This window comes from Lutzomyia longipalpis, chromosome 3, assembly GCF_024334085.1.
Source record: "Lutzomyia longipalpis isolate SR_M1_2022 chromosome 3, ASM2433408v1".
Lineage (NCBI taxonomy): Eukaryota > Metazoa > Arthropoda > Insecta > Diptera > Psychodidae > Lutzomyia > Lutzomyia longipalpis.
Window position 1 is genome coordinate 1165411 of NC_074709.1, and position 27664 is coordinate 1193074.

General features: G+C 38.4%; 6 protein-coding genes across 7 annotated transcripts; 3 read left to right on the top strand and 3 right to left on the bottom strand.

The window, feature by feature from the left end:
* Positions 1-6716: 6716 nt before the first annotated feature.
* Positions 6717-11324, top strand: LOC129793978 (solute carrier organic anion transporter family member 74D-like). Its single transcript, XM_055834526.1, has 5 exons — positions 6717-7058; positions 8009-8571; positions 8643-9117; positions 10277-11014; positions 11088-11324. The coding sequence occupies exons 1-5, from the start codon at positions 6841-6843 to the stop codon at positions 11242-11244; spliced, it is 2151 nt and encodes a 716-aa protein (XP_055690501.1). The 5' UTR covers positions 6717-6840; the 3' UTR covers positions 11245-11324.
* Positions 11325-13303: 1979 nt separating this feature from the next.
* On the bottom strand, positions 13304-13830 carry LOC129793979 (defensin-like). Its single transcript, XM_055834528.1, has 2 exons — positions 13674-13830; positions 13304-13608 (listed from the first exon to the last, which is right to left on the bottom strand). Exons 1-2 carry the CDS (start codon positions 13777-13779, stop codon positions 13451-13453), a joined length of 264 nt encoding a protein of 87 aa, XP_055690503.1. The 5' UTR covers positions 13780-13830; the 3' UTR covers positions 13304-13450.
* Positions 13831-15308: 1478 nt separating this feature from the next.
* On the bottom strand, positions 15309-17237 carry LOC129793983 (deoxyribodipyrimidine photo-lyase-like). The gene is made up of 3 exons (XM_055834537.1): positions 17153-17237; positions 15720-17087; positions 15309-15644 (listed from the first exon to the last, which is right to left on the bottom strand). The coding sequence occupies exons 2-3, from the start codon at positions 17085-17087 to the stop codon at positions 15468-15470; spliced, it is 1545 nt and encodes a 514-aa protein (XP_055690512.1). The 5' UTR covers positions 17153-17237; the 3' UTR covers positions 15309-15467.
* An 18-nt stretch (positions 17238-17255) lies between these two features.
* On the top strand, positions 17256-21972 carry LOC129793982 (anaphase-promoting complex subunit 2). The gene is made up of 3 exons (XM_055834535.1): positions 17256-17400; positions 17478-18345; positions 20542-21972. The coding sequence occupies exons 1-3, from the start codon at positions 17347-17349 to the stop codon at positions 21942-21944; spliced, it is 2325 nt and encodes a 774-aa protein (XP_055690510.1). The 5' UTR covers positions 17256-17346; the 3' UTR covers positions 21945-21972.
* A 6-nt stretch (positions 21973-21978) lies between these two features.
* Positions 21979-22518, bottom strand: LOC129793989 (DNA polymerase epsilon subunit 3). Its single transcript, XM_055834542.1, has one exon. It carries the CDS (start codon positions 22357-22359, stop codon positions 21979-21981), a length of 381 nt encoding a protein of 126 aa, XP_055690517.1. The 5' UTR covers positions 22360-22518.
* Positions 22519-22563: 45 nt separating this feature from the next.
* On the top strand, positions 22564-27417 carry LOC129793981 (GATOR complex protein Wdr59). 2 transcript variants are annotated; one of them, XM_055834533.1, is made up of 6 exons: positions 22564-23070; positions 23131-24411; positions 25356-25657; positions 25769-25898; positions 26135-26161; positions 26738-27417. In XM_055834533.1, exons 1-6 carry the CDS (start codon positions 22564-22566, stop codon positions 27305-27307), a joined length of 2817 nt encoding a protein of 938 aa, XP_055690508.1. In that variant the 3' UTR covers positions 27308-27417. The 2 variants fall into 2 exon arrangements, with proteins under 2 accessions (XP_055690508.1, XP_055690509.1); XM_055834534.1 differs by lacking the exon at positions 26135-26161.
* Positions 27418-27664: the final 247 nt, after the last annotated feature.

Below are 27664 nucleotides of genomic sequence, written 5' to 3' on the forward strand. Positions count from 1 at the left end.
TCACGCACGCAGTAATTTGAACACGTTGTCACGATGTAGTTCAGTTCCTCTCATGCTCGTACACAGAGAAAAATAAAGTGTACACTGTTGATTAGCACCTCACACCTTTGCGCCTTTACCACCTGAGTGTTGCCTAATTAGAAGCTACACATTTTTATTTATGCTTCTCGCACTCATACACAGCAACTTCACGGCAAAAAAAGCGGAAATATAGTCCCATAGAGCTAGGAGATTTAGGTATTCTCGTATATTTAATGCGGAATGTGAGTGACGTGCGAAGAATATTAAGTATCTCTTGAGGTGTATTTACCAAGTCTACGGCAGGATCAAATAGACACACAAATAGGGGTGAAAAAAGCTAAATTTTTCACACGCGGAAACACTTTTACTCCTTTTTCATGCGCCCACATTCACACCCACTTTGGCCAGGAGGTGGTTGACAACCCCGTACCACCGCACTTGTGCGGCCACACAACTGCCACTCGCTAAATTGGCACTTTGGTCAGAATCCCACGCGAAAGTACCCGTGATTGCTTCCTTTGGACGCACGACGGATGAGCAGAGGTAATAAAATCCCAAAGGACCCCCCAAATCACTCTATCCGTCAAATATTTATCAAGGAATATTATCACGATTCTCACACGAACGTTAAAGGTACCTCCTGCGACACGGTCAACATACGAAACGAGACTAAACATACGACGATAATTTGGTTTCCGTGAAAAGAGGGGCCTGGAAAAGCATAGGCGGGGATGTCACTTTGACACAACCTACCCTGTGCGATTTTTGACACAACTTCCCAATACCACTGTCAAGGAACCGTTAAAAAATTCAAATAAAATTCTTTTAAAAAACTACAAATTTTTCATAATATTTTTTAGAATAAAACCAATGATGTTTAACTGAAGATTTTCATAACAATTTGACCCGGGAAAAACTACACCACTGTCTGATGGAGGAAAACTTCTCAGAGCGCATGGGCGTACAAATACACCAATAATTCTCAGCAGTATTCACCCTCAAACCTATTCACCCTATGTAACCAACACAGAGATATTTTTTCGAGCCAGAAGATGAACATCATACGGAAATTCATGGCAAAGTTCAGGCTGGAAATTCGAAGGGGTACATACCCCTATAATTGTGTCAGATGGTGTGCATGGGTCGAGATTGGAATTTCCAAAGACAACACCGCAGATGAGCAATTTAGATGGGAATACATTTGAATCTAATTAATTGTTGGTTGAATTTTTGCGGAAATGCAAGGGAGAAAATAAATTAGAAAAACAAAAATATGTTAAAGACATACCTATCTATATAATCACAAAAAGTATGTAGAGTTTTTGAATTACAAGAAAAGTTGAATAAGTTTAATATGAATAATTTTTTCTTTAATATAATTTTAATAAGAATCTGACTAGAATAAGTTTTGCTATGTGAGATAATATAACAGAGAACAAAAAAATCAAATTATTTTCATTCAAAACTGTTTTTATAGCACCCACCTTGAATCATTTGATGACAAAAAGAAAATTCTCAAATTGAATGAAATCTTTTTATATGTTGCATGAAAACCATAAAATGCAGAGAAACTCTTGACGTCATACAGAAAGGTGAAAAGCAGCATTTCTTCACTCAAAAAAAAAAAAAGAATTTATTAAGATTCAAAGAAAATAAGAAATAAGGAAAGGTTTGGTATTTACGGGACAATTAAGAAAATTGTGGAAAAAAATACAAAATGGTGGGAGATATATTTTTTTTAAATCAACTTTAATTTATTATTTTCAGAAATTTGTCTAATTACAGCGACTCTCAAGTTTCTTAACTATATCTTCAAAATCATCTCATACTTTCGTACGACTCTTAGTATAAAAAAATAATCTGGTACAAATAAGACTCCTAAAAAGTCTTTAAAGCGAAAGCATTTTGCTCTGTGTAATTCCTCACAGAAATTTTTGAAATTCAGGTCAAAATTTTAAATTTTAAATTTCTTTATCTTTCTTTTAATCTTGTACTATCAACTACTAATCTCTTAGCTGAGAACTTAACGACTTGTGTTGGCTATAAAATTAATTTTTCCTTGGAAAATTCTTAATAATTTTTCATGGAAAACCAACTAAAATTAGAAACGTTTAAGATATTTTTCATTGAAACATCCGGGTATTTTTTAACCCATTAAAAACCAAAATTTTAATGCATAAAATAAGGTACCTATTTGAATTTAAAACCCCCTGAGTACCTTTTTCCTGTAGAGTTTCCAATAATTCTCTAACCATCATCCCTCATTTGCTTCGCTGTACTGTACACATGTTTACCCAATTTGATGAATCTCAGCATCTGACAAATTCGTCCTCATTAAGGATTTATCGATGGAATATTTACTGATGAATCAATTGAGTATATACACAGGCAGCTTCTGGGTATGCTGGAAAGTATCCCTTTTTGGGGGTTTGTCCCTTTAGCTATGTAGGATATCATAAAACGGATATTACATCTGATGAGATCCTGATGACGCTGTTATGAGCCTCTTCCGCCAATTCCATTCCACCACACATAGTGCAAATAGAAAAAAATTTGCCGACTCTTCTAATGTGCACACACCATTGAGTTTGTGATATTTGCGGTGTGGTGAAAGCTCCATGGTGGAAAAAAAACGGAGAAAATAAATAGAAAGAGTGGAGATTTTGTGTGCAAAAGTTTCCTTCAGAGATACCATCATTCAGACACCGTAAATGGAATAACAAATAAATGTGTCAAGTGCATTCGGAAGCACTTTGAGGTGGGGGATAAATTTTAAACGATTTAGTGAATGGACCAAAAGTTCCCACACACGGCAAAAGCTCTCTGAATGGAATATCATCAAAAGGATTTTAAATCAACCCATTTGCGCTCCCTTCCACAGTGTGTACTATACTGCTAAAGTTGCTTCAGGTAAAAGAAGGATCAGTTCCTTTTGGGTGCGGACGCTCATACCATCTTTTTGCATAGGACGACTCTTTGGGTCAAACTCACTGTATATATGTCGTAGGAGCTTCTGGGCATGAGACACATAGAATATTCAAATTACAACGATGAAGTGTGCTTTACCGGGGGGGTGGGAGACAGAAAAAAAAGCTGGATGGTGCAGATATAGCTTTACATTAGTAAATTCATCAGAGATAGCGCAGAATTGCATTTTAATGTCCCTTTCGGTGTGTTACCTGAATGGATATAAGTTTGGAAAAAGGGCAGGAGGGAATGATTATTCTCTCAGTGCATATTTTCATCAGCCAGTGATGCTGATTTCCTAACAAGAGGAAGTTTCAACCATGGAAATGAGTTTTATGTAACCCAAATGCTCTATCTTTCCTGAACATAAAACAGATTGGCAAAATTTATTTATTTTGGGGATAATTAGAGAGCAGAGATTTCTAAAACTAATCCACCAAATATGTGTTGAGCAGTTTTAAAAGCAAAATTTTCTATTTAGTTTTTTTTGTAGAATTTCCAGCATATTTTTGCCGGGTAATATTTGTCTTTGAACATCGAAGCACTTTCTCAAAACCACGCGAGTACTTTCATTTGAGCAACCCCCTCTCGGTAAGCTTTTCCTCCATTTTTCACCTCCCCCCCCCCCCATTTATACCTAAATGTGTTTGGGGAGAGAGAAAATGAGAAACGAGCAGTAAAATGCGGGAAATGGAACCTCATATGTACATTTTACCGAGTTTATTTGTCATTTATACCATGAAACTTTTGTGGACTTTCTACCGTGTGTTGCGTGGTGAAAAATACCAGCATCGATAGGGTGGTGTAGTGTTGGTGTATGAGGAAAATGTGTTAAGTAATTGACTAGCAAAGTCGCTAGACCATATGTAATTCGATGTGTAAATTTTTACAGTTGATCGAGACGAGACAGCGCACTCCCCTTTTTACCTTTCTCTTGTAAAATTCAACGGGTGAGCCTATTATTTCATAGCACGCACTTAATCCTGACTGCAGTGAAAATTTTCCACGGGTGCCACAAAAAAAGCCCTCTTCTCACCCAGCCGTGCTGAGGATTAATTCAGCTACGAATGTGAGTTATATACATATGTACGTTAAGGTACTATGTACTCTGACGACTTTACTCATGCACCCCATGAGAGTCTCATTGCACCAGCATCCGTGTCGCGAACACCTAATTCACGTTAGTTGCCGACAACACCCCTGAAGAACTCCTCGCTGTGATGTTGATTGACAAGAATGTGTGCATAAACTGAAAACACCCCTTTTCACACTCACATGAGCTCCTATATAGCCTCCCTCAGACACAAGTATCTGATATCATTGAGGAAATGTAATACTCTAAGCACATGGTGTGAAATAAATTTATATATAACTCAACTTCTTGTGGCATTTTGCGGACATGTTGATTATTATGTCTAACAAAAGGGGGTTGATAGAATAATTGTAAGAAAATACTAATATCCACGCCGCAAATACATAAAAAAAATGTAACCCTTTCATACCTCACAGACTCAAACATGAAGCATTTTCTCGAATTCAAGCGAGATGTAATAAATTTGTTAACCCTAACTCTGCCATGAGGGGTAAGTCACCGACCCCAGGGGCTGTATTCTATAAGAGTGAAAAACTCTCGTGATAAACTCCCGTTGTTTTAATTTATGGGATAAAGTGTTGTTCCCGTGGAAACGAATTATCGTCCTAATTTTTTAGGTAAAAGTAAAGCATCGAAAATTGTTTAAATTAACACCTCTTTGAGGGTTAACTTAACACTTCACAAGAAGAATTCTTAAACACGTACTTCATTTAATGAAAAAGAAACTTTTATTTAAAATGTTTAAAAGAAATTACTCTTCATGAAGAAAATTCAAATTATCTTGACTAATTTCCCCATCAACATTGTGATTAGCACGAATGCTGAAAAGACGGTGAAACTGCATTAATTTCGTGGACATGAGCACATAATTGTCATTCTATGTTCGCCAAGTTGCAAATTGTTCCACACCCACTGTTGGATGGGGGGAGTTTCACGCGTTCCCCAGACGAAAGTCAATTGAAAGCGACGAGAGAAATTTTTCATTACAATTCCCCATGCGGAGGGATGAAAGATCCCCGGGAAATAGACACTTGCAAGAGCACTAAATAAATATTTTATATATCTACATATCCTAAAGCTCAACTTTCATTTTCTCCCCACTTCACACCTACACCTAAAAAGTCAGGGAAATTTCGTCAAATTCTTCGCTCTTTGGGAAAATGTTTGACTTTACATACGTTTCACACTCCTTTCTCACAAAGAGGGAGTTTTAAACTAAAAATAATCACTTAGATTAATTGAAATGGAATTAGATGGAATAACTTGAAAATAGGGGGTGAGCTTGATGAATGTGAGAGGAGTTTTTTAGGGGTGTAGGGTGGTGTATGAAAATGTAAAACAACGCTAGATCCCTCATTGTACGCGTAGAGGTAATACTAAGAAGGAAAAATGCAGAAAATTTACCTTCAAGTAGCTCCATTTTGCGTGCACTGAATGAGCTGAGTGTACAGGATAGAAGTATATACAATGTAAAACCATGCCTTGGTAACACTCCCAATTCAGCCCCTTATCGTGAGTACTCCATGGAGCATTTTGCATTCTCATCCAACACCCCGCCAGTCAAAGTGAAGGGGGTGCGTGTGAATAAAGAGCAAATATCACACCATGGTACAAAAGAAAATGCGTATAAAAGAGTCTAGAGAGGCCTTTACAATGGCTTTACCATGCAAAATGAAGTGAGTTGAATCGGTGGTGGTTCTCCCTTTTACAATGCACACAGAGGAGGAGCCAGGGATTGGGATTTTATCACAGAAATTAATCAGACTTCTATTTTACAACCCATTTTTCTCATTTTCCAATCATTTCCCTTTTGGTGCGTAATCAGGAAAATTAAAAAAAAATACAGTACATAGTGTGTCGCATTATATGACTTTTACGTCGTTTTGATGGTCTTTATTAAATGAAATCAGTTAATTTTCTTTAAAATTTGGAAAAATTGTAGTTAAAAGAAAAGGGAGATTTATTTGAAAATTTACTCTCTCTCTAGAAGCCAAGACAATCGCACTGGGATTGTTCAATGACCTCCCTTTGGCTTCTTAAGGGTTAAAAATTTGATGCTCGGTATGCAAAATTTTATTTAAAAATTGCATTAAAATACTTTGCCCACATTTTCTTTAATAGAATATGGGAAGTTTCTATGACCTTTTCCTATTTTATTAATTTCAATTGATTGATTTTTCATGTGAGAGAGCTTTTCCCATATAGAGACGAATAGACTCCTTTTGAAAATTAATTCATCTTCATCTCATCATTATTGCGGAAATGTACACAAGATGATGCAAAATGGTATGCAAGATGATTGCTAAATACCTTAAATCTCCTCGCAATGTACGAGAAGACGGAGAATGTTGCGCTAGGTCATTATCTTCTCGATTATCTAGTTCTATCTTCTCTCACACCCAGGCTATTTTGAGTGCATCATGCTCTATCGCGCGATAAATCGATGTTGACATTGAAGGGGTTGTTATCACTCCCATCGAGTGACATAGAAATGGAGTCTCAAAGAGAAAAGATCTTTTTGTGATTGTGAGATTTTTCCGAGGTGGCACTCACAGTGGAGTCCAAGATGGTAAATATCAAATAAAGCACCATTATCTCTTGGGCAAATACCCCACTATCAACAGCTCCCAGACTTAATTGTGACAAGACAATGAGCGCGAAAGCAGCCAATTTGTGCTACCGAATTTTCTCAGTCTTGTGGAGTCTCTTGTGGTGATGTGAAGTGATTGATCCAGAATTGCGAGAGAAGAAGAAAAAAAATGGTTCAGGAATTTCTCGAAGACACTACCGGGGGGTCCAATGGGACTGGGCGCAATGTGGGGGAAAGCGAACCCGAAGAGGAGCAGAAAATGCTGACGACAACAGAGGGAAAACCGAAAATTGAACAAATGGATCTTGAAATTGGTGATAAGGATATTCCAGTGACGGATGAAACAAGATGTGGTTATGGCTTCTGCACTGGTCCATTGCTTCAAAAGTTAGTATAGCTCAAAAAATATATTTAAAAAAATCTGCGGGGTGAAAATTGGGAAGATTCTCTGGAAAATTGATGAAAAGCTCTAACGGTTCTTTTAAAGATTTCTATTATTTTTGAACGTTAAGTCTTTTTTTTTAATTCCATCAAACCGATTTTAAGGGACCTTAGTTACGCACCAATATTTTTAAGACATAGAGAGTAAAAAACGATTTTTTGTTTTTAAAAATATTGGACTCAATTCTATCTAAAACATTTTTTTCTGTTTTTAAAAAATGAAAGTTATAAAATTACGACAGTTTGTGTTTTAAAAAATTGTTCTTCAATGCTAATACCTTTTTTATTAAATATGAAAAGAACTTTAAGAACTTTTTTCATATATTTTAAGAACATTTGGATATTAATTTAATGTTTTATTAATTTTCAAGTCAAACTTTGCAAACTTTCTTTAAATTCTTGAGCATATTCGTGCTCTTTTATGGGAAACTGCGGAATTTTTCACGAAAATGAATAAATAAGACTTTTAAGAGTGAAATTGAGATCATAAAGATTAAGGCCAAAATGAGGATACTTTCTGTTTTATTTCTAAAAAAAATCGTCAAAGATTCAAATCCATGTGGAATGGAAACTTACCTGTAATTCCTCCTTCCTCAAAGTTTTTTTTCTTAAGTCAGATTTATGAGCAAACATGTACCTACTCTAATATATATGTATATCATACATACCTAATTTAAATACCTACATTCCTACTTCTTGCATAATTTAAAGAATGAAAAAAAGAATGTAAAACGTGTTATTTGGATTATTTTCTAAATGAAAATAATACACCATGAATTAACAAATCACTGCTATCTCAGACTATCAAGACACCCCACATATGTATACTTCCTAGACCGAGAAACAAACACCAAAAATGTCCACAAAGCTGACGATGACTTACAATGTTTTCACAGATTTGCAAATAAAAAGATTTATGTGCTACTCTTCGGCCTGGCAGGTGCTTTCTTCAACAGTAGCTTTGCCTATTTCAACGGCACCATTTCGACAATTGAGAAACGCTTTAAGATCCCCAGCAGAAATTCGGGATTCATCTCTGTTGGCAATGACATTAGTCTTATGCTTGTATCCATTTTGGTTACCTACTATGCTGGGAAAGGTCACAAACCACGTTGGATGGCAGCTGGATTGTTTATGCTTTCAGCTTTCTGCCTTCTTACATCTCTGCCGCATTTTATCTATGGCGGCGGAAGTGTTGAGTCATTTACAGTTGAGCATGGATTTAATCCAGATGAGGAAGAACTCAAAATTATGATGGAGCAGGAAAAGAAGAAAATCCTCTGCAACGCAAACCTAAAGGATGCGGTTAAATGCGAAATAGACGAAGGAAATTGGGGTCCACAGATTATCTTCTTCTGCGCTCAGTTGATAGCTGGCGTAGGGGCTGCTCTGTACTCCTCCCTGGGTACTGCCTACATGGATGACAATGTTAAAAAGTCCAAAACACCGGCACTTATGAGTAAGTTTGGCATATTTTTTAATTAAAGATCAAACAAGACCAAGAATACATAATAAAATAAATCAATCTAGGTCTCTCCTTCTTCATTCGTATGCTGGGTCCGGCTTTTGGTTATGCTCTCGCATCATTCTCCGTGAACACCTTCGTCTCCCCATCCCTCACACCGACGATAACAAAAAGCGATCCTCGGTGGATTGGAGCCTGGTGGTTTGGATGGTTCTTCCTTGGAGTGATTCTCTTCTTCTTCGCCGCCATCTTGTTTCTCTTTCCGCGTCAACTTCCACGTGCAGCCGAAAGACGACGCCTGGCAGCCATTAGGCGGAATGAAGGAAAAACTGCTGATGGTGGGGAAGATATTAATGCTGATGAAAATCTCCCAGCTAGCTTTACCGATATGGTAACAACGCTCAAGCGTCTCTTCAGCAATAAAATCTTCATGATGAACAATTGCGCGAGCATCTTCTACTTCTTTGGCTTTACGCCATATTGGATCTTCACGCCTAAATACATGGAGTCGCAGTATCAACAAACGGCATCAGATTCAAAGTGAGTTTAGGTTTATTATCTTATTCGATTAATTTTCTTTTTGCAAATATTTATCGCGGCGTGTGGGTGGAATTTTAAATCGAAACCATTAAAACGTATGCAGTTAGTAGAGGCCATAATTATCATTCAATCGATAGCTCATATTAGAAAATCGATCAAGTAGTTTAGACAAAATGGCCGCCATGAATTTTCATTAAAAATCTGTCATAACTCGATAACAGCTAGGCCGATTTAGATTAAATTGGACTCAAATGAAAGCTTTCAAAAATCCCTAAAATTTATTAAATAGTGCTTTCATAAGTGACCAATAGGGAGCTTAAAATAGAAAAAAAATCTGATTAGTTTTCGAAAAAATTCCCGGAAACTGCCTAATAGATTTTCTTAAAACTTTGATTCAAGAACAATACAAGAGGTGTTTAACGATCGAAAATGTTCCACCTAAAGTTCCTTTCCTTTGCAAAGAGGTTTAAGGAATGGGTTCTTTTCTAACTATTTTCTATTAATTAAAATAAATCAATTCGAATTATGCTCTTTTATCCTAAAAAATTAAATTAAAAAAAATGGTTAGCGATAATTTTACTCACTATTCCTCTGAATTTACTTAAATTACTCAAATTTTTGTACTAAACAACTCATCTCTTATCATAAAATATCTATAAAAACTTTCAAAGAATATTTTTAAATGAAACCTTTTCTTTTTTAATTTTGATGTTGGGAAAAATAGGAAAATAATCTTTACCCGAAATAATCTCAAAATTTGAAAAGAATAGAAGAAAATGATCAACAAAATTATGCTACATTATGCATAATTTTCCTACATGTTGTATAATGATTGAAAAGAAATCTTTTTTGTTGTAAACTCTTAGATTATATATTATTATATATACCAGCCAATCTCAATCCACCCACCCATAACCACGCGGGGGATTGATTTCAGGGTAATTTATCTTTGCGGGATGAGCTATATTATACTTTGCTAATAATGCAGGAGTTGATTAAAATCATTCAGTTATCTGAATGTCACGCTGGCTTACTCCAAAGGGATGGGCTGGTGGAGCATGAAATGCAAATTCTGCGGGAGGTTGAGGGTTGAGGGTGGTGGAAATTTCGTCCCCTAATTGACATGTATTCTCATTTGTCTCGATGGTACCCGTTGTAGCCTGTACACGGGAAGTGTGGCATTCGCCTTCACAGCGATTGGGATATTGTCATCGGGCTTCGTTGTGTCACGATACAAGCCAAGTGCCAGGAAGATGGCAGCGTGGAATTGCTTTGTGGGCGCCATCACCGCTCTCGGATACTTGAGCTACACCCAAATTGGTTGTGCAGCAAATGACAATGCCGTGGTGATGAATGAGAACCCCATCGGTGGTAGCCTCACGTCGTGCAACTCCAACTGCCACTGTGACTATGTGAAATATGCACCAGTCTGCGGGGAGGACATGCACACGTACATTTCCGCATGTCATGCCGGGTGCACAGATCAAATTGACACCGGACTCAACTCCACATCCAAGCTTTTCACCAACTGCAGCTGCATCCAATCCGCCGGTGCATCGGTGAATTCCACGACAATGGGGGGTTTTGGTGGAACGGCCACCTCAGGAGCATGTCCAGTGGATTGCAAGAGGGAATTCCACATGTTCCTCATTGTTATGTGCATCCTCAAATTTCTCGGCTCCACGGGCATGGCGACGAATTTTCTCATTTGCATCCGATGCATCGATGAGAAGGACAAAACCATCTCCCTGGGAATTTCTTTCACAATCACCAGCCTCTTCTCATTCATTCCCAGTCCCATTATTTTCGGGATGATCATGGATAGCACATGTGTACTCTGGGGTAAAACGTGCTCTGGCACGGGCAATTGTTGGCGCTACGATGGACCATCCCTTAGGTAAAAGCTGTACTATGTATACCCTATTTTCTGCAAAAGCTCCTCTTTTCACAAAACTCCCCTCATTTTCCAGGTACTTTTTAAATTCCGTCACAAGCTTGAGTATTGCAGTAGCTGTGGTTTTCGACATTATTGTTTGGTACTACGTGCGAGACCTCGTGGTATTCGATGAGAAGGAAGAAATAACATCCGGTGGTGAAAAGGAAAAATCAAACACACAGAAATCATGAGGCAAAAAATATCCAATTTACTTCCCTAAAATAGATGTAAAATATTCTGTAAAAACGAATAAAAAATTTTTTGAAACAAACTTTGCGTAATGAACCTTTTTATTATACATCTTAATTAATTTTTATTTTACACGAAGGAAATTATTCACACGGAATATTCTAACACCCAACAATTGCAGGGTGATGAGTTCAACAAACCCTTAGCACAGCATTCACCATACATGTGATTTTTGCTGCAAAACCCCCTCGCAATGTTATGATGCAAAATTACGAAATTTTCTTGAACTTCCACTTGCTATAGATTAAAGAAAAAATATATTAATTGTAATTTATAATTTATTAAAATCATTGAAAAACAGAAGATAATTTCAAATAAGTGAAAAATTCATAGAAGTTGAGAATGATTTTCAAGAAAAAGAGCATTTTTCTCTTAATTCAGTGATGCTTTTTTAGTAAGCAAAGGACTCTATTCATTTTGATGCTCTCAACAATATTGAAAGAAAATACGCGTAGAAAAAATAGTAGTTGTTCACAAAAAAAAATTATAACTCAAAAAGATTGCATTTTTCATTGGAATCAGTTTAAAAAAAAAACTCGGAAAACATTGGAACATGTGTAAACCACGCCCCCATTGTATTTCCTTTTACATATTTTTATCAATAAAGCATATGCTTCAAGGTATAATCTATCAATTTTAAGCTACAATTTATGTACATCATGAAAAATCTAAAGAGTAGCCAGTCTTTTCTATGGGATGTTTAAGCCTGAAAAGATATGATTTATATTAATTGAAGTTTATAAAGATTTAAATAAATAAAACATGTAAACGACGACAAATAAGAAGATTTTGACAATTTATTTGTGCAATTCTAACGTTTTAAAGTTCTTTTCTATAATGTTTGAAATTCAATTTCACGTTAAAACTTTCTCCAGTTTCGTTTCCAACTTATGACGTTTCTTTTGACATTTCACGTTTATTTTCTAACGATTGGCGTTTCCTTTTTTAACGGTTGATAATCTCTTTTCTAACCTTTGACAATTTTTTTAGAATCTTTTGCTTCTCTTCTGAAAATCTTTTTTTTTTATTTAATAGGTAAGTTTTAGATTGTTTGAAAATAGTTCTTGGCTAATGCATAATGAACTATTTGTGAACCAATAAAATAGGGGCGTGGCTTTTCCGTATTTTTAAACAAAACTTCACAAAAAAAAACCTTTTTATATGAAAGTTTTTTTTTTCTTAAAAAAAAAGTTTAAGAACAAAGCACTTTGGCTTTAATAAAGTTCAGCTTTTGATCACTTTTTTTTCTTCAAATTATGAGTAAAAAGGACTGCAGTCACATTTAATGTTGTGTGGAAATGTGAAACATTTCAAATTAATTTTCCATGCCACATTCAATCCTCTTTGTTTTTTCTTTCTTTCCCTTTGTCTTCTCAATTTCTGCAACACTCTATGGCTAAGTCCTTTCGGTGTGCCAGCATCCACTCCCCCATAAATGTAGCTGTGTGCTACCCCAACCATCTCGCAGCCCCACTGCATTTGTGTTAGGGGAGCTCAATAGCACACATGTGTTCACAAAACCCCAGAGGAAGAAAAAACCACTGCTGGAAAACTATCTAATTACTCTTCGGCTTTTTCTCCCCAAACAAGACTCCCCTAATGGCTCGACAGCTCTAAGCTTTCCGCTGCTTTGCCGCAGGTCCTCACAGCAGATGAATTGTGAAGTACCAAAAGCACCACTATAGCCATGTGCGCGTGAAGAGTGCGAAAATAGTGTTAACTAATGGAAATTTATTGCAAAATGTGAGAAAATTCCTTCTACACCATTGCTCCTCCTCGTCCAAATGGGGTGGTGGGTGCATTAATAGAGGCAGTGTAAATTGCAAATTTATTTAACCCGAAACTTTTTCTACCCCAAAAATTGTACATTTTATTGTTGCGGGAGAAATTATTTGTTGGTAAATTAATTCACTCCCCCATCAATTTAATTCAATTGCTTTTCACAGAATAAAGTTAAAAGTCATGACGAGGAAATTGAATAATGAAAAATGTCCATTGATATATTTTTAACGAATTTTTATTGTTCACGGTTTCAATTGTTTCAAAAATATTCCATTTAATTGAAGAATATTATTCGATATGGAAAATAAAGTTTTTTTAGGAATTTCAAAAAAGAAAATCTTTGAATTTACAGAAGAAAAAAAATGTTTAACGGCAAACGCAAACTTTCTGAGCATTGCAATATCCACCCCTGTAGCCCTTAGAGATGCAGTGAGCAGCACAGAGAGCATCTCCCCATCCTGTTGGCCCAAGGAGGTCACAGGTTACTCGTGGTTGAATTTGTGGTTCAGAAGGATTATCCTCCACTAAGAGCATGAAAAAGAAATAATTTTAATATCTCCCTCAAGGCAAAAAATACTTCAAATTTTACCTTGCAAAGAATCAAAATTTTCCTTAGCAGCAGAATTCTTTGCAGGATTTGCAGCAACAACAGCAACTAGAACCACAACACACAGGCTAACTCTGAAGATACCCATCTTTTAATGAATAAGTTAAACTCTTACTCTTCAATTACTCAGAACAATTTGTTGCTGCTAAAGAACTTTTCTTGTGGCTTTTATACCTATTCGCAAAGCAATTAGTAGAGCAATTTACTGATAAAGAAAAATCACCGTTCTGAAGAAGCTTTTCATAGATAAAGTCAGATTTACAAAACAATTATCGTTACTTTCACTCACTTAGTTGCAATCAATTGCACAATAGAATTCAAAGAAGGTGCTTAAAAATCTTATCTATTCAGTGTAATTTGTTTTAACATAAATGCGTAAGATTGACAAGAATAGAAAAAATATAATGGACGACATATTAGGCAAATATTTATGACTGACTTTATTTAATTCTGAATCATTTTTAATTCTTATCCATAAAATTTGTTCCTTTAACGTGTTTATAAAGCGCCTGATGAAATATGGCTTTAATAAAAGTCAAGACTTTTTAGAAAAAAGCATCAAAATGAATAAACTCCTTTTTTCTGAATTTTTTTCCACATTCCTTTTAATTAAAATATTTTTTTATTGTTTTTTAGCTTTTTTGATGATTTTTCTACTCTCTTTTGAATCCTATTTATCCAATTAAAATTATTTTAATGGAATAGTTAGTTTAGTTTTTTTATACCTACTTAAAAAATAGTAAAGACATCCAATAGTCCTCAAACGACTGAGTTTCTATAGCCGATACACATTTTCTGCTATAAAAATTTACAGAATTCGTAGGTTATAACTTACTGAAAGGTACTTATGGATTTTTTTGAATATAAAAGGGAAAACTTATAGGGAATTTTTTTTAGTGAATGGAAAAATTAGAAAAAAAAACATCTAATTGATTTTAATATCGATTCTTATGCTTTCAGTTGCTATAAAATTACTAAACAGCGCCCTCTTCTTTCGTAAGCGTGTATGTAGGTGGTGATTTTAGAAAGTAAAGCATTTTATAGCTATTAGAGGCCGACTATTACTCTATGTCTCGGCTACCATAATTTTTATTGTTAGAAGTGCTATAAAATACTGAACGTGTACAGCCAAATAACTATAAAACACAGAGCTTTCGAAATTCACCGCCATAAGCTCTGACTGAAGACGAGAGCGCTATTTGTCAATTTTATAGCAAAGTAAAAGCGAGTTTAACGCTGAAGGACAAAACTGGCAATCACTGCCAATTTGATTTTTGTCAAATCATAATAAAATAAAGTCTATCTAATTTCTAATTTATAATTATAAATTCTTCATCTATGTGTATGCGACTTCAAGCTCTATAAGTTCATTGAAAGAAAACTCGGAAAAACGTTTTATTTCTAAGAGAAAATTGAGGGCACTTTGAGGTTAGAAATTTTAGTCCTCCAAGTGTTAACACTCGGGGACCAGATTCAAGCAGTTTTTTCAAAAAAAAATTGTCAAACGACTTTAGCTGGTTCTGACGTAGTGATTTTCAAAGGGTTAACAACTTTGAAATATTTTCTGCATAATCGAAACCTTTTGGAATGATTTTTCTTCCTGAATAACTACACAAATTTTTATCTTAATTCATGTATTTTATTTTTAATAAATTCTTACAATTTTTAACAGCTGAATAATGTCCAAAATATCTTACTCTCTCGTACAGAATTATAATTTTTATTCACAAAAATCAATTTGATTGAATTCTTCTCAAATAAACTGAATGATTTTCTTCAATTCCTCTTCCTTTTCTTCTTCACCTCTGGGGATTCTTGGGTCTCTCCAACATATCGCTCAACATACTCCTTCACATTGAATTTCTTCTTGCACCCACTTAGAGCCATGTAGCGAATCTTTCCGTAAACTTTGCGTTCCATAAATGGTCCATCATGGAGGCCCCCAATGGACCACTGTTTGAAAGAAAAAAAAATAAATTAAAGGGAAACTTGTTAAAATTCCCTGGAAAAACTTTAAGGAATCCTCACCAGAATGCCCACAAAACCATTTGGATCCCTCCCATCGATATTGTAGCGATCATTGAGGTAGATTGCAAAGGAAATGGCTTCCTCGGGGCTCTTTGTCCACTCGAGAATCTTCTTTGCCCAGTACATCCGCATGAATCCGTGCATCTTCCCCTCCTGCTTCATCTGTATCTGTGCAGCATTCCACAGCTCATCGTGAGTCTCTGCATCATCAAACTGCTTCCGTGTGTAGAGATACTCTCGCTTATCCTTCCTGTGGGCATTCAGTGTGGTTTTAGCCCAGTTGTGTAGCCCCTCGAAGGAGCATTGATTCTCACTGAAGAAGCAGAAATTCTCCGCCAATTCCCGCCGAACGATGGCCTCCTCAGAGAAAGCTGCAACACTCTCGGGGAATTGTCTTTTAAACTGCTCCACGTACAGGACGCACCGTTGAACGGAAATTTGGCCAAAATGGAACCATGGGGAGAGATTTGACTGAGCATTTGCATTGACGTCATTCCTCTTATCGGCATAGCGCTCCAGGCGATCATCTACAAATTCCTGGAGAACTTTGAGAGCTGCTTTGTACCCTGGAGTTGCCCAATCCACCTCATCCACGGTCTTGTCGACTTTGAGGTACTTCAGCAAGCCATTCCATGAGATTTTCTCCGCGGAGAAGTCTGACTTGAAGGGATGTGCAATAACTGGTGGGAAGGGCGTGAGGAATTCCTCCAGGTTCATTGTTACTTTCTTCCTTATGGTTCTAGCTGAGAATTCAACCTTGTTGGAAGTCACCCAGACAGGGACAATGTTGTGCGCATCAACCTGACACAGAGGAACGTCATCGGGAAGCCCATCGCGTACATCCTGAACCCACTTCCGGGCAAAATCTAGTGGGCTAAAATCACAAACAACCCCACCAATATTGTGCTCCTCCACAAAGGCTACAATGGCATCCTGGCCATGTACAATGTGAAAGTGAATGTTGAGCTCTGAGCACTCCTCGGAGACTTCCTTCAGCCCAGCCAGGAGGAATTTGTAGTGCCGCAGGGTGGCGTCCAAGAACGATGGCAGGAGGCAGAAAACCACATGAAGGGCAACTTTGTTCTTAATTGCCAACTTCTGGGCAAACAGCATCGCCCAATTGTCCTGCACCCGTGCATCCCGACTCATCCAGTAAACAATCCCAGAACTATTCTCCTTTGTCAATTTTGTTTCCGTCAATATTTGTACTCTCCGTTTAATAAATCTGAATCCAATGATGGATTTGGAGGCTTTCTCTCGATCCTCCTGGAACACATCTGCGAGATTCCCAGCTGCTGTTTCCTCTGCTGATGTGCTTCCTTGGGCCTTTCTCTTTCGTCCCTGTCTATTCTTCGCCGGCTTTGGCATCTGGAAACGGAGGGAATTTTTTAATTTCCCCAAAAACCAGAGAGGATTCTTGCTGAACATCTCACCTTGGGAACTTTTTGTATTCTTTGAGGTCTTGAGAAAGATTTGGGTCCAATTTTAGCGCCAAGTTTACAGTGAATTGCGCAATATAACCTCAAAATTTTCCTTGTGGGACAAACAGCTGATTTTGGGACGCCTACCGGCTTTATTGGAATGTTGTTTTCCTGACTTTTCCCCGGTGTTTTTCTTTATGTGAAAAATGGATAAATTGTGGGAGAAAACTGTGGAAATATTTCCAATCCTCGAGAGAAAGGTGTGAAAATTTATTTAAAAGAAAAAATCTAAAAAGAAAAATTCCCAGAAATGAGGTTAATAAATAAACTTTTACAGGTAATCTCGAAAGAATGTGATCAGGAGGAAATGAAGATGGTAGTCACAGAGTTGCTCCGGATGGACATTGCAGAGAATATCTATGAGACGTGTTTCATAGAGATTGGGGGTGAACTCAGGCAGAGGGTGGCGCCGAAATTTTGGCAAAACTTCCGGCATCACAGGGATCAGGATGATGGGTTCTGTCGCTTCCAGAAGGCTGTAACAGAGCTACGGGAGGATTTTCAGCTCTTTTCTGGTGTCATTGAGCGCCTCAGGCAGATGCGGAGCTGGTGCTCCTTTGAGAGAATTGAGAATCACTCCGATGAAGCTGAGCGCTTCAGTGAACTCTTCCGGACGACGCTTCTGTCGCAACTTCCGGTCAATTTCAATGACATCGTCGTGGCATTCTACAAGCTATCCTTCCGGGTATTTGCCAATAGTCACATGCACGAGATCACCGATCCGGAAGATGTTCCGGAAATGGAGGAGATGAAGTGCAGTGGATGTCAGAGTGAGGCAGACAACTGCCGGTGTCAGGAAATCGTGAATGCCTTCAATAACACCAATCGGCATCTCATCGAAATGGGCCTCCTGGATCGACTGGCCGGCTTCACGCTGACAAATCTCATTGAGGAGCGCATTGAGGCGTCTGTCCGGGAGATGTGCAAAGGGGTCTTTGTGTCGAATATTGATACCCTGGAGAAGTGGCTGAGTGCCATTGTCATCAACTGGCTCATCCGCATCTACAACATGGGATGCCTCCGGATTGATGAGGACAATGCCAAGATGAAGGCAACCATTGCTGAGTTCCGCATGAAGCTGAACTTCTTCATGTACGAAACCTATGCAAATGTCATCATTGAGCAGTTCTTTGACATCATCATCGGTAAGTGCCCCCATTTCCCGGCATTTCCTTCACTGGTAAAAATTACCGTCTGAATCCATACGGTAGAAGTCTTAAAAAAAAACGTCCAACATGTCGACGGTCAAAAATGTCATTACAAGAGAACCCCTTGATGGATTTTAGTGAAATTTTTTTTTTAAGTTAGATGATAATGTATACTTTTAATTCTGATGAAATTTGGGCCAAGTGTAACTTATAAATAAAAATGGGAAAGGAATAAAGTTAGGGTACCCTATTTGTAACTTAAGGAGATCACACAAAAAATTATTATTAATCGGGACGAATTTTTTTTTAAATTAGGGGACATGATTAGCTACCATTTGTGTGTGAGAAAAAAAAACAACGAACACCGTCTTTTTACAAAAATTTTGCCTTCAAAAATATCCCATTTTAGCCTTGCTCGGAAACTTTTCGCGGGTAGTGTACATACATAATGTACATTACACACATATCATGCCATGGCCTGAAGGCAAATGCGTGCATTTTGCAGTTAACAAATCTTCTCAGATTTTATTTCTCCCGAAGTATACGGAATTTTGAAAATGCTGCCACCGTTTGCTTTGGCAGCTAGAAAAATAAAATAGACGGTTTTACCGCATATACGGTGTTTCCATCGATTAAGCGACGATAGATTAATAGCAATGTCATAAATGTAAACGCGTCTATTGTAAAGACGGTTGTACTGTCAATTTACTTTCATTTAACACTTGGAGGACCCAACATTTGGCACAACGCGGAGGATCAAATTGGTAGTAAGTACCAGTTGATAAAATATTCTCAATAATTTATTATTAATCAGTTTATTGAACGAGGATCGAAAGTTTCACTAATTCTCAATCTCCTTCAAGCATTCCTACACCTAATTACTAAATATTTAATTGAGAAAATCGTCACTGAAAAAAAGTTGCGTAGAATCGATGCAAAATTGCCAATTCAAACGATTTTTTTAGCTACAATTTTACATAATTTATTATTGCGCCTAAATCATCACAAACTTTGATTCTTAAAGTAACTTTTTAGTCACTTCCGCCAATAAAATTAGTCCACAATAATTATTTTTGACTGAGGAAAAGTGAACAAGAGTACTTTATTTGGGAAATATGGGGAAACATAACCTCAAAACCACGGCAAAAATGTATGGGATTTTGACTGGTAGTTATTACCAATTTGATCCTCCACGTTGGATTCTGACTTTGACCTCAATTATCTCCCAAAGAAAAGACTTTTATCGAGATTTTCTTTCTGCTATCTTAAAGTAATTAAAATTCCCTACACATAGATGCTAAATTCATCGAGATAAGTCCAATAGATTTTATTCTGTGACGATTTTAAGGTTCTAATTGGTAGCAAGTACCAGTAAAGTCCTCCGAGTGTTAAGTCGTAACTACCGTTGAAAATATTTACCAATGAACGAGGTAATTGACAAATTTTTAAAAGAGAAAAGATTCGTGATGAATTAAAATAGATTTAATGGAAGATTTTTTTTTGTAATGGATTTGTAATTTAATGGAAGATTTATTCGTTGGTAAAAACCGCCCGGTATCAGTAGTAGTCTTATATTTTGGCGTTACGGAAACATTTTTTAGCGTCACGGATTCATTTTTTGGCGTCACGGATACATTTTTGGCGTCACGGATTCATTTTTTGGCGTCACGGATACATTTTCACGGATTTATTTTTGATCGTCATTCATTTTTGATTTTCGCGTCATAAAAATTGATCAAAAATTACCAATTTTGCGTATGATATATCATACAAAAAGTGAGGATGGGTTAAAGAAAATGTAGAAGGGTATTCGATTCGAAAAGAGAGAAAGTGAATATCACACAACATTTATGGCGCCGAATTCAAAAAGAAGTCAAAAGGGGGGCTCTGGGGGGAAATGAATGTCGTTGGTAAAAACCGCCTGGTATCAGTAGTCTCTGTACCAAATTTCATCACGATCGGACCAACGGTGTGGAAATGCATAGATGAACAGGAACTAAATTATACAGAGACCTTTCTTTATTATATAGATGTACTAATATCATTATAATCCAACAAAATTGTACTACTGTTTCCTTGGATCACTGATATAGTTGACTAAGACGGTCTTTCCGGTAAGACGGTGTCTCCGGCAACTGGTCGACGGTAATTTTTACCAGTGATTGGGAATTTTTTCAACGTTTTTCCTTGCAGACTTCCCTGAATCCCAGCCTGCTATTGATGATCTCAAGGTTTGCTTTGAAAAAGTCGATTTGCGCCCCCACCTCGTCCAGACGCTGAAACTGGCCCTGGAAACGCGCCTTTTGCATCCCGGCGTGGACACGGCAGACATTCTCACTGGGTATGTGTCCGCAATCAAGGCGATACGTCACCTTGACAGCAGCGGAGTCCTCTTGGAAACCATCACAGAGCCCGTCCGGGAGTACCTGCGCAGCCGGACAGATACAGTTCGGTGCGTTGTAACGGGGCTCATTGAGGACGGCCCCACTGATCTGGCTGAGGAATTGGCCAAGAGTGAGGCACTTAAAGAGGAGGGGATCACAGTGGTGGATGATTTGACCAATTGGGAAGCATGGAATCCCGATCCCGTCGATGCAAATCCCTCAAAAGTGAAACCCAATCGTTCTGCTGACATAATCTCCATGGTTGTGGACATCTACGGCAGCAAGGAGCTCTTTGTGAATGAGTACAAGAATCTCCTGGCAGAGCGGCTGCTGATGCAGCTGGATCTCAATTCAGAGAAGGAAATTCGGAATTTGGAGCTTCTGAAGCTGCGTTTTGGCGAAAGTGTTCTGCACAGCTGCGAGGTGATGCTGAAGGATATTAGTGATTCCAAGAGGATTAATGCGCACATCCAGAGTGATGGGAATTATGCGGATTCCAAGGTATTTGAGTTTTCCAGCTTGATTCTCTCGGCGCAATTCTGGCCGGTGTTCAAGAAGGAAGATCTCGAGCTTCCGGAACCGATTCAGGCACAATTTGAGAGCTATCGTAAATCCTACGAGGCCTACAAGGGCAACAGGACACTCCACTGGCGACCTGTTAGTGGGAAAGTCACCCTGGATGTGGAGCGGATGGGCAAAGTGACCGAGTACACGGCAACCCCGACACAGGCGACGATTATTTATCATTTCCAGGAGAAATCCGAGTGGAATCTCACAGATTTGGGGAATGTCATGAAGATTCCTCCGTCTGTGCTGCGGAGGAAGATCACCTTCTGGCAGACGCATGGGCTGCTCAAGGAAACAAAGGAAGGAACATTTGTCCTTGTCGAGGAAACCAATGATTCCGATCTGGAGGAGATGCAAACGGAGCAGCAGGATATTTGTGATGATGATGAGGAGTCTGAGAATGCCGTTGCTTCGGCCAGTGATCAGCGTGAGGAGGAACTCCAAGTATTCTGGTCCTACATTGTTGGGATGCTCACAAATCTCGATTCTCTGCCCCTTGAGCGCATCCATCAAATGCTAAAAATGTTCGCCTCAAATGAAAAGGGAGTTGAATTCTCTCTCGATGAACTGAAGGACTTCCTCCAGACAAAAGTCCGGGAACATCAGCTTATCTTTGCTTCCGGTGTCTATCATTTGCCCAAGTAAAATAAAAAAAAACTTTCTTTGCTTAAAATAATTTTTATTCCCCAACAATCATTTCTTCATCCTGCTCATTTGTCTCCTCAGCTGCTTGCTTCGATGTTGCTTCCTTTTTCTTATTCTTCTTTCCCTGCTCATTCTTCCGGAAGGCCTCTTGGAATTCCTTCAGTGGCTCCAGAAAATCCTCAAATTCCATCTCTTCGAGTGAATCCAGAATATCCTGCCCCGTGATGGCTTTCCGGTTGTGAGATTTGGCTGTATTGGTGGCGGAGGCTGTTAGGTAGATCACAAAGACGGAAGCAGCTCTGCCGAGTACGCTCCGGGCTTCTTTGCCGACATTTACCCCATCTGGGAGGGCTTCCTTGACAATTCGCTGTACAATTGAGCCCGGAAGGCTGAGATCTTCAATCTTATCCACCATCTTTGACACTGAGATTAACAAATATGCGCTTGATCAGGAAGTTACAGCTAAAACCCCGGATGGAGAAACAAAAATACGCGGCATAACCTCAAAATAACATTTTTCTGATCTAACCTCACTTTTATTGACATCACTGTCCCAAATTCCAAGAAAAAATAAACAAATTCAGTTGTGTTAGCTGCGGGGAAAATAAAATTCAGAAAAATGTCCCTAAGTCCTGAGCACATGGGGATGGATCCTCCAATGCAGAAGCGAAAGAGTTCCTGGTGCGCTAGGCACAGTAATATGGAAGCAACAGCAATGTCCGTGGATTACACAGGACAGTGGATTCTCCTGGCAGGACGTCGCCATTTGGCCCTGCAGAGTCTCGATCGTGCTGAAGATGACGAGGATGGGATGCAGAAATTTCAGAGAAATTCCAAATATGAGGTATCCACAGCAAAATTTGCAATTTGCAGCCATAGCCAGGAATACTGTGCCATTGCTACGAGTCAGCTGATTGAGGTTGTCACCTGGAAGTCGCGAGATCCCCTCCTGATGTACTCCCTGCGGGCACACACACGCGTTGTCACTGACATTGATTGGCATTCGAAGGAACCACATCTCCTGGCCAGTTGCTCCATTGATACATTCACACATTTGTGGGATTTACGTGATCCCCGGAAGCCTACGATGTCCTTCAGTGCAGTCTGCATGTCCGGAGCTACTCAGGTAAAGAAGGAATTAGAAAACATCCCGGATGATTTTGTTGAAATTCAATTTTTTCAACAGGTTGGATTGAATAGAGTTTCCGGATATCTCCTGGCAACAGCTCATGATGGGGATTTGAGGATTTGGGATCGTCGAAAGGGTTCCTGCCCAATTCAGTACATCACAGCCCATTCGGCACGCATTCACGGCATCAACTGGAGCCATCGGCATGAGAGTCAACTCACAACAGCCAGTCAAGATGGGACTGTTAAGTACTTCGACATCAACAATTCCCGCTGCCTGGAGAAGATGATTAAAGTCTCATCTCCTGTGTGGCGTGCTCGATACACTCCCCAAGGGGATGGTCTTCTCACCGTTATTGTACCCCATTCGGGTCACGATGAGCTGAGTAGCCTTCAGCTGTGGAGCAATAACAATCAACGAGCTCCCGTTTGTACCTTCCTCGGGCACACAGACGTCGTTCTGGACTTTGCCTGGCGCCCAAAAAGTACTGAAGACACTTCTCCGGATATGCAGCTCATCACATGGTCCAGAGATTGCACACTGCGTCTCTGGAGGATTGATGAGGATCTCCAGAAGCTGATAAATCGTGAAGATTCCCAAACGGAGAAGGTGGATTCGGGCACAGACGATATGATCCTGGAGGAATGCCTGCCGCAGACAAAGAAGAAAGGTGGGAAGCGTGGAGACATTGAATCTCCACCCTCGTGCTCACTTCAGCATGAATTCTCCCTCCTCAATACAAATATTCCACACATTGATGTTGAGGAGCTGGATCCGGTAAAAAGAGCTGCCATGGCTCAAGTTTCCGCGAATGGGCACGTCATTGTCCTGCAGGTCTACTTCCCCACGAACTACCCCAATGTTCTGCCACAATTCACCTACCTTCCGGGAACTTCAGTGGACGACACACTCTCAGCACAGCTAATGCGTGTCCTCCGGCAGACGGCTAATCAGCGCGTGAAGAAGGGCAAGACGTGTCTTGAACAATGCCTCAGGGCACTCGTAACAGCCCTGAAAAAATCCACAAGCGGCGGCGATAAAAGCTATCTCCGTCTGCAGTCGCCTCGCCTTGAAGGGGCCCTCAGTGGAGCACTTCACGATGCCTGCGTGCCCTTCCCGAAGACGTCGGGAGCGCGATTCTCAAGCGTGGGTATCCTCGTGACGTTCGTGCAGCCGCTGAACACCAAAAGGATCAGCCTGAGGCATCAAACGACAACACCGAGAGCCCTTTCAGCGCTCAGTGGGGGCTACCTGGGGAACGTCATGGGTTCCCTACCGGTTCTCTATGCTCCACGAGATGGAAATTCTTCTGCCTTCTACCTCCAGGATCGTGTTAGGGTGAGTGGAAAGAGAAAAATCCGTTTATTTAATTTTGTTTTTGTCAAAATTCAGAATTCCCTGAGATTGCTGAGATTGAATCGCAATCAGAGTTGTCAAATTTTCAATTCTAGATTAAAGATGAAAGATTTTCTGCTTTTTTTTTAATATTAAATAAACCTGTTATTTTTTTTGTTTAACCAATTATATTGAATATTTATTAAAAGGTTTATATTTCAAAAAATAATTTTTGGATTTTGGAAGTTTTGTTATTTTTTAACGTTGCCACATCAGGCTTCATACTCTTGCATTAAAATAAAATTCCAAAGCTCTGGAATTTCTAAATAAAATATGTATTATGGGTCCATTGAGATGTTTTCATTAAAAAAAAAACAAATTTAATCAAAATCGAATGATTAAAACCAAGGATATGGCCAAGTGATCAAAATTTAGGTCGATATATTGGTTTGATCGGCTTGATCGATTCTTATATACTGGAAGAATCATAAGAAATGTCTTATGACCAGAAAATACGAAAACTTTAAAAATTTTACATCTTGTAGCATTCCCCCAAAATGTAATTTCTGTGTGTCTTAAGAGCACACATTGAAGCCCGATTTGATCAAAATTGGATGAGAAAAACCATAAATATGGCCAGATTGGAGGATAATTTTCAATCAAAGAAAAAAAATTCATTACGCCAAATTGGTTAAATCGAGACTTTATAACAGGTTTAACGTCTTGGCTATTCAAACAATCTTTGGAAAGTTCTTAATGTCTCCAACATCAAACTAAAATTCCAGGGCCTATAGTATACTATTTTAGCTAAGGATTATACGGGCTAAGAAAGAACCACAGTTAAATCCGTAAGATAAACTATTCAAATCAAAGACTAGAATACAAGTAAAGAACCTACATAGTTTAACTGGCTACAAGTTTATTATTTTATTTATATGATCAATCAGAAAACTTCTCGCCATCGCCTCGGCCCGCAGCAAAAAATGTTTTCGAGTGATGTAACAGTGTATGACTTATCGAAACATTTGCACGTGAGCCGGGAACTGGCGGAAAAGTACGTCATAAACACGGATAATTTGGCGGAAATGTGCAAAATAAACAAAATGGTGGCTGAGGAGCATGGGAGGAGTGATTTAGTGCAATGCTGGTCTCTTGCAGAAATGATTGCCACACCTGTTGTGGATGTGGAGACAGATGAAGATATGTTTTATTCCCAGAATCCATTCTCTAGGAATCTCCTAGAGTCTCTGTGAGTTTATCCTTATACAAAAATGATTTTTCTTTTCTTTTAAACTAATTTTGATAACTGAAGTAGGATATAATGTATTTTTTTCTTTCAATTTTTATTTATTATGAATAGGATTCTCCACTTTGCCAAGAATCGCGATGTTCAGACTGCTGCCATGCTGTGCTGTGCATTCGGACGGCATTGTCCACCATCAGAGATGTCCAGGAGTTCGAGTTCTGGAAGCAAATCCATATCACAAAGCGTAGGATCTCTTTTTCATTTTTTTTTTTCTTTTCTGCTTTACACAAACTGAATTTGACCATCTCTCAGGGTTCCTTGGTAGCATGAAATTTTGTTTCTTTGGGTTATAATGTAGGATAAATTCACCACAGGGATAGGTTCATTTTTTTCTCTTTTAGTTTTCCAATTGGATTTTTTCACCCACACACACACGATAAAATCTAACTTTAATTTGGGTGCTTTTTTTGGTTCTTATAGCACTTGCTTGGTCATCGCAAAATTAAGGTAATTTCATTAATTTTTATTTCATCTTTCCATCTCATTCTTGGTTTTTATACACACACATTCATTTTTTTTATTTATTCTGTTATGGCACCCTTAAATTTTGTTTTGTCATTTAGTCATTTTGATTTTCTTTTGGAATGGGGGTTGCTTTTTGGAGAATTATTTTTTGATTTCAGAGATTTTGGAGATGATTTCCCCTGTTTGGAGTCTTTGTAATTTTAAAATCAAAACAAAGATTTAAAATAAGTTTATTTAAACTTTTTCGCAAATTTTTTAAATAATGTTTCTGAAATCATCAGTTTTTTTTTACAAAAAAATAATAAAAGCAAAAAAATAGGCTTTAAAAAAAATTTAAAATTGAAAAAAGGCAGTTATGCTCTTATTTAAAACTAAAATATATATAATAAACCATTTTAATCAATTTTTTAATCTTTAATCTATAATCTGAATTAAAGTTTCAACTCAGTCAATTCTGCTGCTGAAATCAAAAGAAAATTCTCCAAAAAACAGCCAAATTATGCTTGAAAATCTGAAAGTTTTACATTGAAATAAATTAATTTGCCTTCCTTGGAGCAGCCAAGTGGTTCACCGTATCACACCATCCTGCCACTGGACACAACCAGCAGTCATGTGGGTCATCAGGAATGGCATCTTGTGACGCAACTGAAGAACCTCCGCAGCAATTCGTGGTCTGATTCCCTCGATGACTGCCGTGCGGCTGGAAATCACGTCAACAAGAGTCTCCTCGGGGATTCCCAGCGTCACTTCCACGACATCCTCAAGAGCACGTACGCTGAGATGCTGTATCGCTGGGATCTCCTTGTGCAGCGTGCCAAGGTGCTCAAGTACCTCAGCACACCACCTGAATCTCCGCGTGGAGTGGATTTTGTCACAGAGTGCCTCGTGTGCAATCGCAACTCAACAGCAGTCATCCCCTTTTGCAGTAACTGCCACAGACCACTCCTCTACTGCGCTCTGTGTCGCCTTCCAGTTCGTGGGGCTGCCAATGCGTGCCTCCAGTGTGGCCATGGGGGTCACACACTTCACATGATGGAGTGGTTTTCGCGGTATGATGTGTGTGCTGCAGGATGTGGGTGCCGGTGCCTCCTTGAGACGACTTTTACCAATGAATACCCGAAGAAATAAAAAGGACAGGTGGTTCATTCTCGCTCCCCGAGAGGCCATATTTGACGTAATTCCCCCAAAAATATGAGATTTATTTTATTCAATTCAATTAAATGCAAATTTTATTACAACTTTGCTTTATTTCATTCATTTTCCATGATTTTCCAGATAAAATTGTGATGGAAATTGGCGTTTTTCAACCGTCCTCGAAATTCCTGCTATTGGTAGCCCTGTAAACAAAACTTACTTTTCCATGAAAAATGTGAAATTTTCCCACTAAAACTACTAATTTTCTTGCAAAAATTATCAATTTACTTACTAAATAACCAATTAAAAGTAAAGAAAGGTCAATTTACTGATCAAAAAACATTTTTTAAT

Coding starts and splice junctions, on each gene's coding strand:
- LOC129793978 (XM_055834526.1), top strand. CDS start 6,841: ATGGTTCAGGAATTTCTCGAAGACACTACCGGGGGGTCCAATGGGACT. Junction 7,059..8,008: donor ACTGGTCCATTGCTTCAAAA/GTTAGTATAGCT, acceptor ATGTTTTCACAG/ATTTGCAAATAAAAAGATTT. Junction 9,118..10,276: donor CAAACGGCATCAGATTCAAA/GTGAGTTTAGGT, acceptor TACCCGTTGTAG/CCTGTACACGGGAAGTGTGG.
- LOC129793979 (XM_055834528.1), bottom strand. CDS start 13,779: ATGGGTATCTTCAGAGTTAGCCTGTGTGTTGTGGTTCTAGTTGCTGTT. Junction 13,609..13,673: donor AAATTTTGATTCTTTGCAAG/GTAAAATTTGAA, acceptor TCATGCTCTTAG/TGGAGGATAATCCTTCTGAA.
- LOC129793983 (XM_055834537.1), bottom strand. CDS start 17,087: ATGCCAAAGCCGGCGAAGAATAGACAGGGACGAAAGAGAAAGGCCCAA. Junction 15,645..15,719: donor ATGGTTTTGTGGGCATTCTG/GTGAGGATTCCT, acceptor TCTTTCAAACAG/TGGTCCATTGGGGGCCTCCA.
- LOC129793982 (XM_055834535.1), top strand. CDS start 17,347: ATGGATAAATTGTGGGAGAAAACTGTGGAAATATTTCCAATCCTCGAG. Junction 17,401..17,477: donor TTCCAATCCTCGAGAGAAAG/GTGTGAAAATTT, acceptor AAACTTTTACAG/GTAATCTCGAAAGAATGTGA. Junction 18,346..20,541: donor GTTCTTTGACATCATCATCG/GTAAGTGCCCCC, acceptor TTTTCCTTGCAG/ACTTCCCTGAATCCCAGCCT.
- LOC129793989 (XM_055834542.1), bottom strand. CDS start 22,359: ATGGTGGATAAGATTGAAGATCTCAGCCTTCCGGGCTCAATTGTACAG.
- LOC129793981 (XM_055834533.1), top strand. CDS start 22,564: ATGTCCCTAAGTCCTGAGCACATGGGGATGGATCCTCCAATGCAGAAG. Junction 24,412..25,355: donor ACCTCCAGGATCGTGTTAGG/GTGAGTGGAAAG, acceptor ATGATCAATCAG/AAAACTTCTCGCCATCGCCT. Junction 26,162..26,737: donor TTGGTCATCGCAAAATTAAG/GTAATTTCATTA, acceptor TCCTTGGAGCAG/CCAAGTGGTTCACCGTATCA.